This window comes from Melospiza melodia, chromosome 3, assembly GCF_035770615.1.
Source record: "Melospiza melodia melodia isolate bMelMel2 chromosome 3, bMelMel2.pri, whole genome shotgun sequence".
NCBI lineage: Eukaryota > Metazoa > Chordata > Aves > Passeriformes > Passerellidae > Melospiza > Melospiza melodia.
In genome coordinates, this window is record NC_086196.1 from 38,814,616 (window position 1) to 38,828,006 (window position 13,391).

Here is a 13,391-nt window from a genome sequence, read left to right on the forward strand (position 1 = left end):
GCAATTTGCACAGCTTGTTCCATCCATGCTACATTTGCCAAGCCAATAATTGCACCTTTCCTAGAGCGCTGTCTTAGCTGAACAGTTTGGTGGACTGGAGAAACTTCCACATTAATATAACAATACTGGGCAGTTCGATATTGACACTACTTACTGTGGGGCTCTTCAATCACATGAAATGGCAGTCTGCTCTTTCACCTCTCCCCGTGGAGTTTTCTGACTCTCCTCTCATGTGTGCACTGATGTATCCACCAGGCCTGGGGAACTGAGGGACTGCAGCTGCCAAAAATCATATATCCCACTCATCATCACACACTGTCTATATAAATGCATGAAAGTCACACATGGCTTTTATGAGTAAGGTGTTCTAGTGGCTGTTTTTGAATGGCACTGAGTCCTGGAACCATTCAGCCCATTTGTTAAATGTTTACAAAACACTCATGCTATATGCAAAAAAAAAAAAAAAAAAAAAAATTCTGCAGTCACCTGAGCCCTGAGCCATCAGACTCTGTGCCATCCTGTCATGGAGGGCATCCTCACATGGGGATGTGAGTATGCTCCTATCTAGAGCTCTAAACCAGCAAAACTGAATTAAGGTATTTCAAGGTCCAGAAAAGGGCAATGAAGCTGGTGAAGGGTCTGCAACACAAGTCCCATGAGGAATGGCTGAGGGAGGTGGGGTTGTTTGGCCTGGAGAAGATGAGGCTCAGAGGAGGCCTTATCACTCACTATGATTCCCTGAAAGGAGGCTGTAGCCAGGTGAGGGTCGGTCTCTTCTCCCAGACCCTAGTGACAAGGCAAGAGGACATAGTCTTAAACTGTGCCAGAGGAGGTTTAGGATGGACATTAGGAGGAATTTCTTCACAGAAGGGGTGATTAGACACTGGAATGGGGTGCCCAGGGAGGTTGGTGGAGTCACCATCCCTGGAGGCGTTTCAAGGTTACACTGGATGTGGCACTGAGTGCCATGGTCTAGTTGACAAGGTGGTGTTCGGTCACAGGCTGTGCTCAATGACCTCAGAGGTCTTTTCCAGCTTAGTTGATTCTGTGAAGGGAGCCCGTACACCTAGAGATGGACCCAACCTGGCTGCTCCCTGCCCGTTCCTTTGGCTGGTGTCAGGGGTACCCAGGTGCCATGGCACACTTTCAGTCAGACCGGCGCCAAAGGCAGCTGTGCCTGCTGTCACCGCTCCCTCACACCCAGCTCCCATCACACTCACACCAGAGCCCAGCTGCCAGTCTTTCAGCGCTGCGCTGCCCGACACAGGGACAGGCGACTGCCGATGTTCTCCTGCTCTGCAGGTCCGGCTAAGGATGCACGGCTTGAAGAACCTCTGGCACCCTGCCTGCAGGCCCTGCCGATCCCACCCTCGGGCGCTGCTCCCCTCCCCGGCAGCAGCAGGCGGGAGCTCCCCCAGCCGCGCCATCCCGAGCGGGCAGCGCCAGCGCCCGGAGGCGGCAGAGGGGCCCGGCCAGGGACCGCACGTCCCCCTCCCAGGCGGCAGGGACCCTCGGGGCGGCTCGGAGCAGCCCCCGGCCCGGTGCCCGGGCATGCGCGCAGAGCCCGCGGGTGCCGCCCGCGCCCCCCCGGCGGCGTTGGGAGCGGCCCAACGGACTTTGCCCCGGGCGCGGCGGTGCCGTCACGCGGCGGCGCCCAATGGCCCCGCGCGCCCGAAATAGCGCGCTATAAATGGCGCCGCCCGCCCGGCCGGCCGGCCCAGGTGTGGCGGTGCCCGAGCGCGGGGGCCGCCGCCCCCGGCCCCGCCGCCACCGCCCGGCCCTCCCTTCCCCTCCCCTGGTCGCGGCTCGCCCACGCCCCGAGCGGCAGGCTGGGCGCGGTCCCGGCCCCCGGGAGAAGCCCCGGGGCAGGGTGTGGCACCCTCGGGGCCCTTGGTGCCTGGCTTTGTCACTTTGTCCTCCCTCAAGGACTCGCTGGCTCTTCCTGCAGCTCTTGGTTAGTTCCTCCCTTCCAAGCGTGCGCTTCACCTGCCTCTGCAGCAACCGAGGGGAGCCGGTGCCACGCCGTCCTGAAAAACCCAAAGCTCTCCTGGCAGCGTGTCCTGTGTGTGCTTTTAAAACAGCATCTGTCTGAGAGCTGAGACGGCCTGTTCCCGATGAAGGAAGCGGGCTGATAAAGCTTATCGCCTTGGCCCGAGCTCTTCCATCTCTCCTGCATTAGTCTGAGCGCTGGTGCCACGGGAGAGGCTGCAGAGATAGCGCAGGGCCAGGCCCTCTCTGGGCAGGATGCTGCGGGGAGGACACCAGCCTGCCCTGTATCGGGCTCCCCACCCGATTAATGCACAATGAATGCAAAAACCCAAACCTACCGGTGGAAAAACCCTAGGTGGAATTTTCTTTTTATCCCCTTTCCAGCTGGGAAAGATGGGGGTGCATCACCAGGCGGTAAGGAGAGCAGAACTGTGAAAACTGAAATGACTCAGAATGAAAGCAAATAGTCCCCTATTTGAGGATGTGTGCCTTTTTTAAAAACAATGCTTAAAATATACCAAGTTCCTGGCTATACTCAAGACAGCAAGGGCTATAAGTGCAGTGGACCCCTTCCAAAATGTGTCCCTACTTGCCAGAGCTGGGCTGGTTTTGTGGACATGCTCCCAACACATGTTCTCGGTCTGCACTGTGCAATTGCACCTGTTCTCACCCTACTGCTTGGACATAGTCCTTTGCTACTCTCAGATCTCTCAGATAAGGTCTCTGCTGTAGGATCACTGAGTTTGGATTTGGGGTTGGTTGTTTTTTTTGGTTTTTTTTTTTTTTTTTTTTTTTGTGTGTGTTTGGTTTGGTGGTTTTTTGCTTGTTTGTTTTTGGGTAGTTTTTTGGTGGCTTATTTTGCCTTTTTTTTTTTTTTTTTTTTTTTTTGTGAGACCTTGGTAAGATAATAAAGAATATGCATTTTCTCTTGGGGAAGAGTATCTTGCATAATTTGTATATACACACAGACAGATGTATATATGTATGATTTCATACAGCTGAATTCTCTAAATAGGAAGTTTATTCTCTTTTTCTTGTTGCCACTGGATTCAAGGAGAGGTATTTACTGAAAGCTTAGCATAAGAGCTGGGGAAGAAGAGTGATCATCAAATCAAACTATGAGGTGGCAGGTTCAGAAGAAGGTACCTCTTCACACAAAACAGATCTTGGAAGTTACTGCTACAGGACGTCAGGAAGCAGTTTAAGGAGCAATTAAGCATGATCATGGAAGAAAAATCTGCACAGGCATGTTCAGCACGAACAGCTCTGATTCAGGAACTCTTTGAGGTGCAAATCCTCATCCTGCAGAAGCATTTTGGGGAGCAGCCTTCCCTGTGCTCATGCTGTCATTAGGCAATTCCTGTTGGCTGCTCTGGAGATAGTCCTGGACTGGACTTGAAGTGCTGCTGTTTGACCCAGCACAGTCATCCCTGCATTTAACTGTCATTTCTCTCAAGGTGGGTTTTTTTTTCCCACAGTCTTTAGTAAGTCATAGACATCAATTTTTGCAATAAATCTTTGTGACACAGAAATGCTCTTTCTTTATGTTCTGTACCTCTCTTGTTCTTTCCTGCCTGTTGCTTCAATTGAGGGATGGAAGGTGTTTCATTGTGTGTTTGTATAACACCACATTATCAAGCTGAGCGCTGGTCCGTGCCTGTATTTCCTAGTTAATTATTTGATATAAATAAATATTAATAATCTGTATTTCTGTAGGTGGCCACAGGCCAAAAGGCTTGCTGCTTGTTTAAACACTCGAAGTAAGAAACTGTGGAGATCCAGTCCTCCCGTGCTGGCAGAACGAGAGAGATGGGCCATTTGAGAAAGTGATTAAAATACCAGCAATACCTGCCTAAACAGTTACAAATTCCACACTCCACATCTGCAAGGGCTTGTGTTTATTATCTAGGGCACAGGACCAGGAGCCTGCTGACACTGAAGGGTGAGAGCAAGGATGAGGTGCCAGTGCTGTAGGGGGGCTGAGTGTTGCCAGCCCCCCATCTCTGCCCTGAGCTGCCTGAGCCTGGCTGAGAGCCCATGGGGAGCTCCTGTTCCAGCCTTGCTGCTGGAAGGAGGTGGATTGCCACCTACTCTTTCTGTTGAAGAGTCAGTTTGGGCATATCAATATTTGCAGTGTTGTTTTTTTTTTCAAAAACAAGACAAATTTTAGGGTTCAGGAGTGGAAGTGCCCTGAGATCACATGGAGAAAAGGAGCATGATCATCCCAAGGTATTGAACAAAATTCAGGCACGAGTCTTCTGAAAAAGATTCCTTTCCTGTCAAGGCTGGTGAACCTCTATAGACTCTCATGTGCTTTTCTAAACATAGTGGAAATCCAGCGTGTCAGTCATAAGGCAGGGGGGAATTACCTGAGGGAAGGCCATTTCCCTAAGGAGAAGTGAAAAGAGGACCTGTTTCTGCTGAGGAGAATCCTTGCCATATGGATTGGATTTTATAGCAGTGTACAGCTCTTGGGTTGGAGGCGCAACTTCCCACATGTACAAGGGTCCAGCTCTGGATGTGGGCAAAAGCCAAGCAGTAGAGCTGTTGTTGTTCCTGTTTGTCTCACCTGTGTTCCCATTGCTCTGCTGATTGATGGCAGGTCAGCGAGAGGCTGCATATGGAATGGGAGACAGCAGCTGCTTGCAGAGATTGACAGTGCAAGCCCATCCTGCTGAGAAGTCCTTTCTTTTACATGACTGCCATCTCTGTTGCTGATAACCATCCAGACTGTGGTTTTAGCAGCCCCTCAGAGACAGCTGTTTCATGAGGATGAGGAGTTCTTCAAAAGCTGTTTAAATATGAAACTACCTTGGACTTTGTATAGTGCTTTTCTCCAGAAGTGAATTAGCATATACTGTAAATAAAGACAGTAAAACAAAATTTATTCTTTAGTTGGAGGACACAGGCCTGGAAGGGATGGAATAAGGAGCTCAGTCCCACAGAACCAGCAACAGGGATTGGGCTTCAGCCCAGAAAAAGGGCTGCAGAACAATTATTCCACCCGCCCCACACTCAACATACATTTATACCACATCGTCTGCACTGCCATAGCAACCGTCTGTACTTCCCAGTAACTTTTTAATGAGCCTCAGACTGGTAGTAGGTGTCCAAAAGTCCCAAGTCTGAAGTCACACAGGAAGAATGGAGAGGTCAGGGGCACTGGCACTGCATCCCTGTGGCTGATGGGTTTTCCAGTCTCAAGTCCCACGCTGCTGTGGCACCTCCTAAGCTCATGCAAAGTTCTCAGAGTACTAGGGAAGAGCTCTCCCAATTCCTGTGAGTTTCATCTCGTGACTTAGATTCCCTTTTAGTTTTCCTTCAGTTCATCCAGTCCATTCCCACAGACACTACTAAAGCCCTATATTGTCTGCAAGGCTGGGCAGCTCCTGCAGCCCAGGTACAGGGTGTAGGTTGTTCCCACAGAGCAGTTCATCAGCACTTCTGTAGGGACTGCAAGTCACCCATGACTGGGATGGCAGGAGATCTTGTGTCTCAATAGCATTGGAGGGTAGCAATGTTTTCTTGCAGTGGGGCAGTAGCTGACACTCTTTGGAAGAGGAAATCAAATTGCCTAAAGGTACAGAGGTGGTGCCACACAGGCATAAGAAAAAAAAAAACAAACTTTTTTTTTTAAATTTTCCAGGAGAATGACTTATTTTTATTCACTGGTATGTCTCCAGACAGTGCTGATTTATAGGCACATATATAACATTTTCATTCTGTCTGTGTTTTCCACTAACCAGAACTAGACAGTTCCTATCATTTGGGCAGTTATATACATGAAAATACATTAATTTGAATTTGTAATTTTTACATATTAGTAAATTATATTTTTGCTCCTTATTTGGTGTGCCAAATCTGCCAGGGGACCTCAGGCACAAGCACTGTGCTGTAAGAAGAAGAATGTTGGCAGAGGTGGCTCCCCAGCCCCTTGGAGAGCATGGGGATCAGGTAAACCCATGCTGGAGCTTTCTCTTAGTTCTTAACCTTTGGCCATGTGAGGGTTTGGGCAGGCAGCTTGCAAGGTTGGTCATCCTGGAGTAACCTCACTTCTCCAGCCTCAGGACATTCACTTGCCTGTGCTGCCCAGCAGAGAGCCCAGGGCCAGCTGTCACCTGTCAGGCACAACTCCTGCACCCTTTGGCACCCCCAGCTCCCTGCCCACTTGTCAGCTTGTCCCTGCTGCACGACTCTAATGCCGCTCTGTGCAAATGTTTTGGAGCAGGTGGAAGGAAATGCAGCAGAACCTGCCCAACCACTGATCTGTCTACTAGCAAGATGCCCTCTCTGGGCCAGTGCAGTGCAATTTTATTGGCATAGGAGCCTGTCTGGCTCCTAAGTAAATTCTGTTGCCACTGCTATCTTTAAGTTAGAGCAAACTTAAATAATTCCCACTACTCAGCTGAAGGAATGTGACTGCCAGGCTGACTGCAGAGCCCAGTCGTGTCCTTTCACTGAGTCACTTGCAAAAGGTGTCTTGGGAATGGCCATTATAATATTTTTCTTTTAAACTTAGGTACACCTTATCCATGTGAAGAAATATTTTTCATCAAATAAGCATTCCTGGTGCCTATGCTGCTGTTATCATTAAACAAATATTTCATTTAGGGGGTATGGAAACAGATTTATGAGGTTTTTTATCAAACACAACCATTAGCTGTTGACAAAAGAACACAGATTGCACCATATTTTAGGGTTAAGAGAATTGGCTCTCCTATTCTAATATATTCTCCAAATTTATTGCAAGGTAATTTTTGCCTTGCAATAAATTGTAGTAATATTTTCGTGCTACTTTTTTTTTTCTTAAATACAGATTTTGAAGTGTGGGTATTATTTACAGGCTTGGATGTATTTGTGAATTCTAGTGATGTAAAAATGGCACTCATTTGAATGGTGCTAGAGGAAAAATATCTACATGTAAGTTTTCACAAAACTTTCCACAAGTGCCCTCCACCCATACTGCAGCAGGTGGGGGTGATATCCCAATTAGCTGAACCACCTTAGGCTGATCTTGTAGTCTCTTGACAATTTCCACAACATAAAAATCCAAACAAACTCTTCACACTCTACATTTAAAAAAGAAAAAGTGATATGAAGTCAGGAGCCTGTCTTTATAGATATAACCAAACTTTGCTTTCTTTTCTCTACTTGTGAGTTGTTCGTATCACTTCAGGTAGGTGAGGACAGGGACTCTCTGAACAACACTTTTAATGTTATGTGAAGATTAGCCGTCATGTACATACTTTGGAATTTCTCTTCAGAGTGTTCTTGACCTTTCATAAACCAATTTTACTGATTTATTGCAATTGGTATAAATAATTAATTTTTCTAACAACAATTTAAGAATAAAAATAATGTCACAGATAATTTAAATACTACAACTCAACACCCTCTAATTAAATTTTTCAGCCAATAAAACACAAGGTAGAAATGGCAGAAATTAAAATCTTCCAGTTGACAATTGTTCCTTGGATAATTCCTAAAATAAATATTAAAGTTAGCTTTCAGTGGCTTGAATCTTTTTGCAAATATCCACACTAATCCTCCTAGTGCTGCTAAGTCTCTTGTAAAGGTATGAGAGGACATCCAGTAATGAGTAATCCCTAAAACTGATATTTAATATTCCACTAAAGAAGCTAACATATTTACAGTTCTCACATGCCACACCTTAATGTCCTTTTTATTTATTTTAAATCAGATAAAATAAGCCATAATAAGACTGATTTGTATGAAGTCATGATAAGAGTCGCCATTCTCATGAAAACAAAACCATTGTAATAAAGCCCTGGTCCCATTGACTTCAACATCTAAACCAAATTTTCACAGCCAGCCTTTGATTCCCATCTAGTGTGTCACCAAAAGAAACAGAGCAATTGTTCTCAAATACTAGTAAGCAGGTGGGGTGAGCATGGACGATTCTAGTTTCAGAGAGGTGACATCTATTAGGATACTTGTAGGAATTAATGATAAATGAAACATAGAGCACAGTATGTTGAATTACTGTGACATAAACCCCAGAGTTTACAGAGGAACAGTTCACCTTTAGAACATGCTAGCCCAATTTTGACCTCAAACCATTTGACTGTAGACATTCAGTTTAACACATTCAAACCTGTTGATCCTCTAACCACCAAGCGGATTTGTTGGTGGTTACATCTCACTGCTTTTTTCTGATTTTTAGCCACCCACAGAGAGGGTGACACCTTCCAAGGGAGCTTTTCCAACTAAGCAAGATCTGCCCTGATTATCACTGAGTAGTTCTAGCCTAGGATGGGTGGAAGGCAGGGCTGCCTTTGAGGTCACATATCTTGGTGGTCCAGGGAGGTCCAGTGGACCCTTTTGAGGGTATGGGGTGTGGCTCAAGTCCTTGAATGGTGTCATTCCTGATATTCCACTCTCAGACTGGGATCTACCCTGCTTGGTCAGCACATGTGGCAGACAACACTCTGATGACCTTTAGGAACAGTAGCCTTTGCTCCATTGCCTGCTGAGGCGCCTGTGTGAGACTGTCAGGGCTGAAGAGGCAGATGTGCTGATAGCTTTGCTGTTAGTAATTTCTCAGCTCCCCGTCAGCCCCCAGGCCCATCCTAGCTGGGTCTGTCTGTTCCATTTGCCTTGGGCAAAGGGGAGAGGGTGGCTGCTGGCAACCCTGCAGTAGCAGCCACATCAATCTCCTTGATTGTCTCTCTAAAGATTATCCTAATCCTCTGTTGCCCATTAGAACCATTTTGGTCCAAGCCCAATGGTAGAATTTTATTACCATTTCAGTTTTCAGGTTTTTGATTTTTACCCTAAACTGTGGAAAACTTGGGTTTTGGTACCTTGCCAGGTTGCATCAGTAAGCCTGGCACTGGTCTCCTGGTCACTGCCACAGCTGTACATTTAGGGAAGCCCAGTCCCTAAGACTGGGGAGATCTGGAGAGAAATATTATACAGCCCAAAGTGTGTGATAAGCAGCATGGATGCCAGAAAGAGCTTTACACTGAATAACCTCTGCATGACAAATGCTAAAGTAATGTCTGCTACGTCAACCACCCACGGCCATGGTGCAGACTGTGGGCAACAAATATGTGGGTGTGCAAGCCTACCTTTGAGGGAAGGCTCTAATCTCAGGTAAAGGTGCTTTGCTTAGTGTTATCAGTGACATCTGGTGGCGACAGACAGTAAAGTAATTTCAAACCTTTTTAAAGGTTGTGTAGGAGTTTGAATGGCTCATCCCAAATGAAGTATTTTTGACAAAGATGTATTTCCCAAAGTGTATTTCTTTCTGACAAAACCACATGGTGACCATGCTCCAAGCCAGGAGCAAACACTAAGCAGATCTGTATAAAGCATGGGATCTTTTGTTGGTGGGAAACACTGGGACCAAGGAAGCCACCAAAATATGTAGTGTGCCTGAAAAGCAGTTGATAAACACCTGATCTTTGTTACTGTTAGCTGCATAGAGCCTTGTAAGTGTTCCAGATCTCACAGCCCTTCTGAATCAATGAGCATGGAAAAAATTCAGCAGCTGGCAAGGAGGATCGTGAGTGCTGCTGGGGGTTAAGTGGAGAGTGGGCTGGACTGAGACACCACAGAGGCTCCCACAGCCCCTGTGGGGACTGCCAGGGAGAAGCTGAGCACTTATCTGGACCTTATTTCTGTCTTCCCATCCCCTTCTTGGGCTGGACACCTTCTGTAGAGGACAGCATTTCTCAGCGACGTAGTTCTTAGCTGAAAGCAGCAGAACCAGTGCACATGGAGACACATCTTCCTTAATTTTGCACTTAACCTCATGGTGTAAATTGAAGACTTTTTTGTTTCAATACCTTCTGTGAGGAGAAGTTCCTTTCTCATTTTGGCCCAGTTTTGCAACAGAATCTTTGTTCATACAGGAGACTTGTTTTGACAGTGGCTGGGGAATTTGCACCTCTCCTTTTCCTATTTGCATAGCCACATGTACTCTTCTTTCTTCTTGGGTGGAAAATGGAGAGGGTTATCTCTTCAGAAAAGCACCTTCTCACTCCCTGTGTGCACCTCACTTGCTGCTCTTCTGAATTCAGCTCTGAAAAGCAAAAGTGCAGGACTTTGCTGTGACTTTTAAACTTGACAATTCAGTAAGGTAAGCATTATCCAATAAATAAGCAGTGAAATGAAACAAAACCCAAAACTTAAAACACCGCTAAAATCATATACGAGGCATCTGTGCATGTTGTAATGTCACATTCTCTGTAATGTGTTCTGCTCTTCTGAAATGTTCTCTCTTCTTGAGAGGACATTTCACATCACAGATTTCTGGAGCCAGCATTGAAACTTTCAAGTTTCATCTCACCTTGAAGAGCAAACAGTTCTTGAAGCAGTTAACTTTGATAAGGCAAGTGCAAAAAAGGACAAAGATAGGCTATCAGCTGTACTGAAAATGTGTATATCTTTTCATAGCCTGTTCCTCCTGAGAAGCAGTGACAAAATAAAGACCTCTAGATTTGTTAGGTTGGGAGAATGATCCTCTGCTTTAAGCCTGCCAGAAAGGTTCTTGGAATCTCAGCATATCTGTAAAAAATTGTGCTTGAATCAGATGTTTAACATTGGGATTTAAGTCTGGATTGTGAGTGTTGTAATTTTGAACTTCTGGAAGGCATTCCTGTAGAAAAACACTTTATTAACACATTGAACTGTCAGCAACTCTCTGTGTTTCCATAGGTATATTCACATATCAAATTCAATAATTTGGCGCAGTTAGTCACATCCCCAGCCCCTTCTCATACCTGTGGAGCTGTCTGTGTGCTCTGGTGACTCCTCAGCCAAGGCACAGGCAGGGAAGGCAATGTCCCCCTCAAATATTTCCATGCAGTTGTTTATGAGGAACTCCACCAGCACTGTCACCTGCACACACAAAACAGCCCATTTCAGTCAAGACAGATTGAAAATTCTTTCCCCACCCTGTCTGCTATCTTTGTAGGAAGGACAGCACAGAGCACAGTGGCTTCTGCCAAAATCCTGGCTTGAGGCCTAAGGGTGAGTCCCCCATGGGGAATAAGGCCCAATGCTGCAAACAATACAGACAAAACACCATCAGCCACAGCTTTGGCCTCGCTGCCCGAGGCCCAGGGGTGACAATGGCCACGGGTGCCCCTGGCCCTCCACGTGCAAAGGCTGCAGGAGCTGTGCTGTGACTGTGGGGGCTGCAGGGCAGCTGCTGCTTTGCTCAGCACCCCCAAGGCCCAGGGGTGCTGCTGTGTTCAGCTGCTGCCATGGCCGTGGGATGGATCCCTATGGATGGCTCTCAGTTGCCCCGAGGGAGCGGCTGCTCGGTGAGTCCAGCGCACCTTGTCGTTCATCTCCTTCTGCACTTCCAGCGGGAGCGCGCTGTCCGTGCCTGGGCTCAGCAGATTTGGGCCAATGCAGATGGCCAGGTTGCTGGAGTCCATCCTGTTGGTCTCAGCATTTTGGCTGATGTGGTGGAGCAGAGAGAGCAAGAGCTTGAGCAAGACGAGGTTTGGTCTCGGCAGCTTGTCAGCCACCCTGTGGGAACACAAACAAAATGTCACGTTAGTTGATGGTGCAGAGGCCTCTGCTCCTTGAGTTGAGCAAGTCTCAATTAAACTTAGAGTGATACCACTTCCTCCAGAAAGGGGCATGTGTGTGCTCTCTGTATCTTTCAGAAATCCCCATCTGCAGCTGAGTGTGGGGTTATTTATAATTATGAGACCTTGAATGACAAGGTCTTGACTGAAAGGCAGCATTGCAGAAGTCCATGTACTGGCATAGATGAGGTGACATCAGGAGATGTCACTGGAGGCTTCCCAATGCCTATGGTTGTGCTGTGGGGCTTTCAAAGCACTCCCAGTCAGTCCCCACAGCTACTGTTCCTGAAGAGCAAAACACGGTGGTGGTCTCCATGTGCCCGAGCTCACCCCCAGCAGCTGTGGAGGCCCCGTGTCAGTGCCTGTCCCACAGCACCGTGACTGTGTTAGCTGAGGCACTGCAGCCTCTGCCCTGTTCCTACAGTGTTCTTTTTTAGGGCAGCCACCAGCAGGATCTGCCCTGGACAAAATGGAGTGACTGGCAAGGCTGTTTTCCCATCATCACCAGTTAGAGGCTCTTTGAGAGTCAGAGACACTTAGATAAAGCAGAACACTGTAAGCCAGAAATGCATGGAGCCAGGGGATAGGAACATGGAGAGGGATAGGGACATCCTCTTCAGAAACCTATGTGCTGCCACCACTAAGTCTAAAACCAAAAAGTCATTCAGATCTTCAAGAGGCTTTGGAAAAAGAGACTGTTGATCCATCACCCCAGAGCTGAGGAGACACAGAAAGGCAGCTATGTGGTTGGATGTAGGTCTTGGCTTCCAGGGGGCTGCTGCTCCCCATCTATGGGTCTGGCACACAGCCCTGACTGCATGTGGGGCTGCACAGCCAGGCACGGGTGCTACAGGATGCCTGGCTGCTGCAGAAGTTGTCAGCTGCAGGCTCTTTTGAGCCTCGAGGAAACTTGCACTTCTGGATATGTCAGCTGGAAGGAAACAGTTTGGACTTTGTGTTTGATAAGAAGTCTGCCTCTTCTACAGTGTGGATTTGATATGAAGCCTTTCACTTTCTCACAGGACTTCTCCTCCAGTTTGGCTGTGCACACTCATCATGGCACAGGGGAGGCCACGGGGGTTTCCAGTTCCTGCTCCCTGCTCGCAGCCGCAGCATCATCATCGAGTGAGTGAGGCGGGCACGGGGGAGCGGAGGGAGGAGCGGGCGCTGCAGGCACTAGAGGGCAGGACAGCCCGCGGCAATCCGCATGGAGAAACGGGCGCGGTGACAGCAATGTCACCTATTGCCCATGGCACACCTGCACCGTGACACCCGTCTGAACTTCCCTCCTCTGCTGAACCCCAATGGTGTCGATCCCTTGGAAAATCTGGCCATACTTTAATGTCAGGAACCAAAACTTAGGGTCACCCTACACTGTCCACAGTACAAGCACAGACTCAGAATGGTTTGGATTAGAAGGGACCTTTAAAGATCATCTAGTCCAATGCCCCTGACAAGTCCACATGTCCTCTACTCAGTCCACACCACAGTTGTGGGTTCCAGGGCTTTTTAACTGCAGCTGCTGAATATTTCCACACCACACCCCAGCTTTCAAAAAGTTCAGCCGAGCTGTTTCAGCCTGTCCTTTGAGATTGGAGGAAAAAACACATTATCCTGCCTATATTCAAACATCTTTCTGGATGTCCCAGTAAGTAGCCCTTGTCACCTTCTTGCCAGAATTTGGTGTTTTAGCCTTCTGCCACCATTGTGAGGTGACTCAGCTGAAGGTGAGAGAAATTGTGTGCCACAGCTCTAGCACACTTTGTGAGAGTGAAGCAGAGGCTTCAGCACACAGGTTGGCAAGATGCTGAATTTCTGGGTTTTTGTTTGTGGTTG

At 47.6% G+C, this 13,391-nt stretch overlaps 1 protein-coding gene across 1 annotated transcript; it reads right to left on the reverse strand.

Annotated features, from left to right (window-relative positions):
- Positions 1-9,401: 9,401 nt before the first annotated feature.
- Positions 9,402-11,538, reverse strand: LOC134416718 (T-cell activation Rho GTPase-activating protein-like). The gene is made up of 3 exons (XM_063153454.1): positions 11,298-11,538; positions 10,737-10,854; positions 9,402-10,036 (listed from the first exon to the last, which is right to left on the reverse strand). The coding sequence occupies exons 1-3, from the start codon at positions 11,397-11,399 to the stop codon at positions 9,825-9,827; spliced, it is 432 nt and encodes a 143-aa protein (XP_063009524.1). The 5' UTR covers positions 11,400-11,538; the 3' UTR covers positions 9,402-9,824.
- Positions 11,539-13,391: the final 1,853 nt, after the last annotated feature.

Excerpts from the sequence above, each read along its gene's own strand:
- LOC134416718 (XM_063153454.1), bottom strand. The coding sequence starts at position 11,399 with ATGGACTCCAGCAACCTGGCCATCTGCATTGGCCCAAATCTGCTGAGC. Across the intron at positions 10,855-11,297 it reads AGAAGGAGATGAACGACAAG|GTGACAGTGCTGGTGGAGTT; the intron begins GTGCGCTGGACT and ends TTGTGTGTGCAG. Across the intron at positions 10,037-10,736 it reads GCACACAGACAGCTCCACAG|AGCTGAATTCAGAAGAGCAG; the intron begins GTATGAGAAGGG and ends TTTGCTTTTCAG.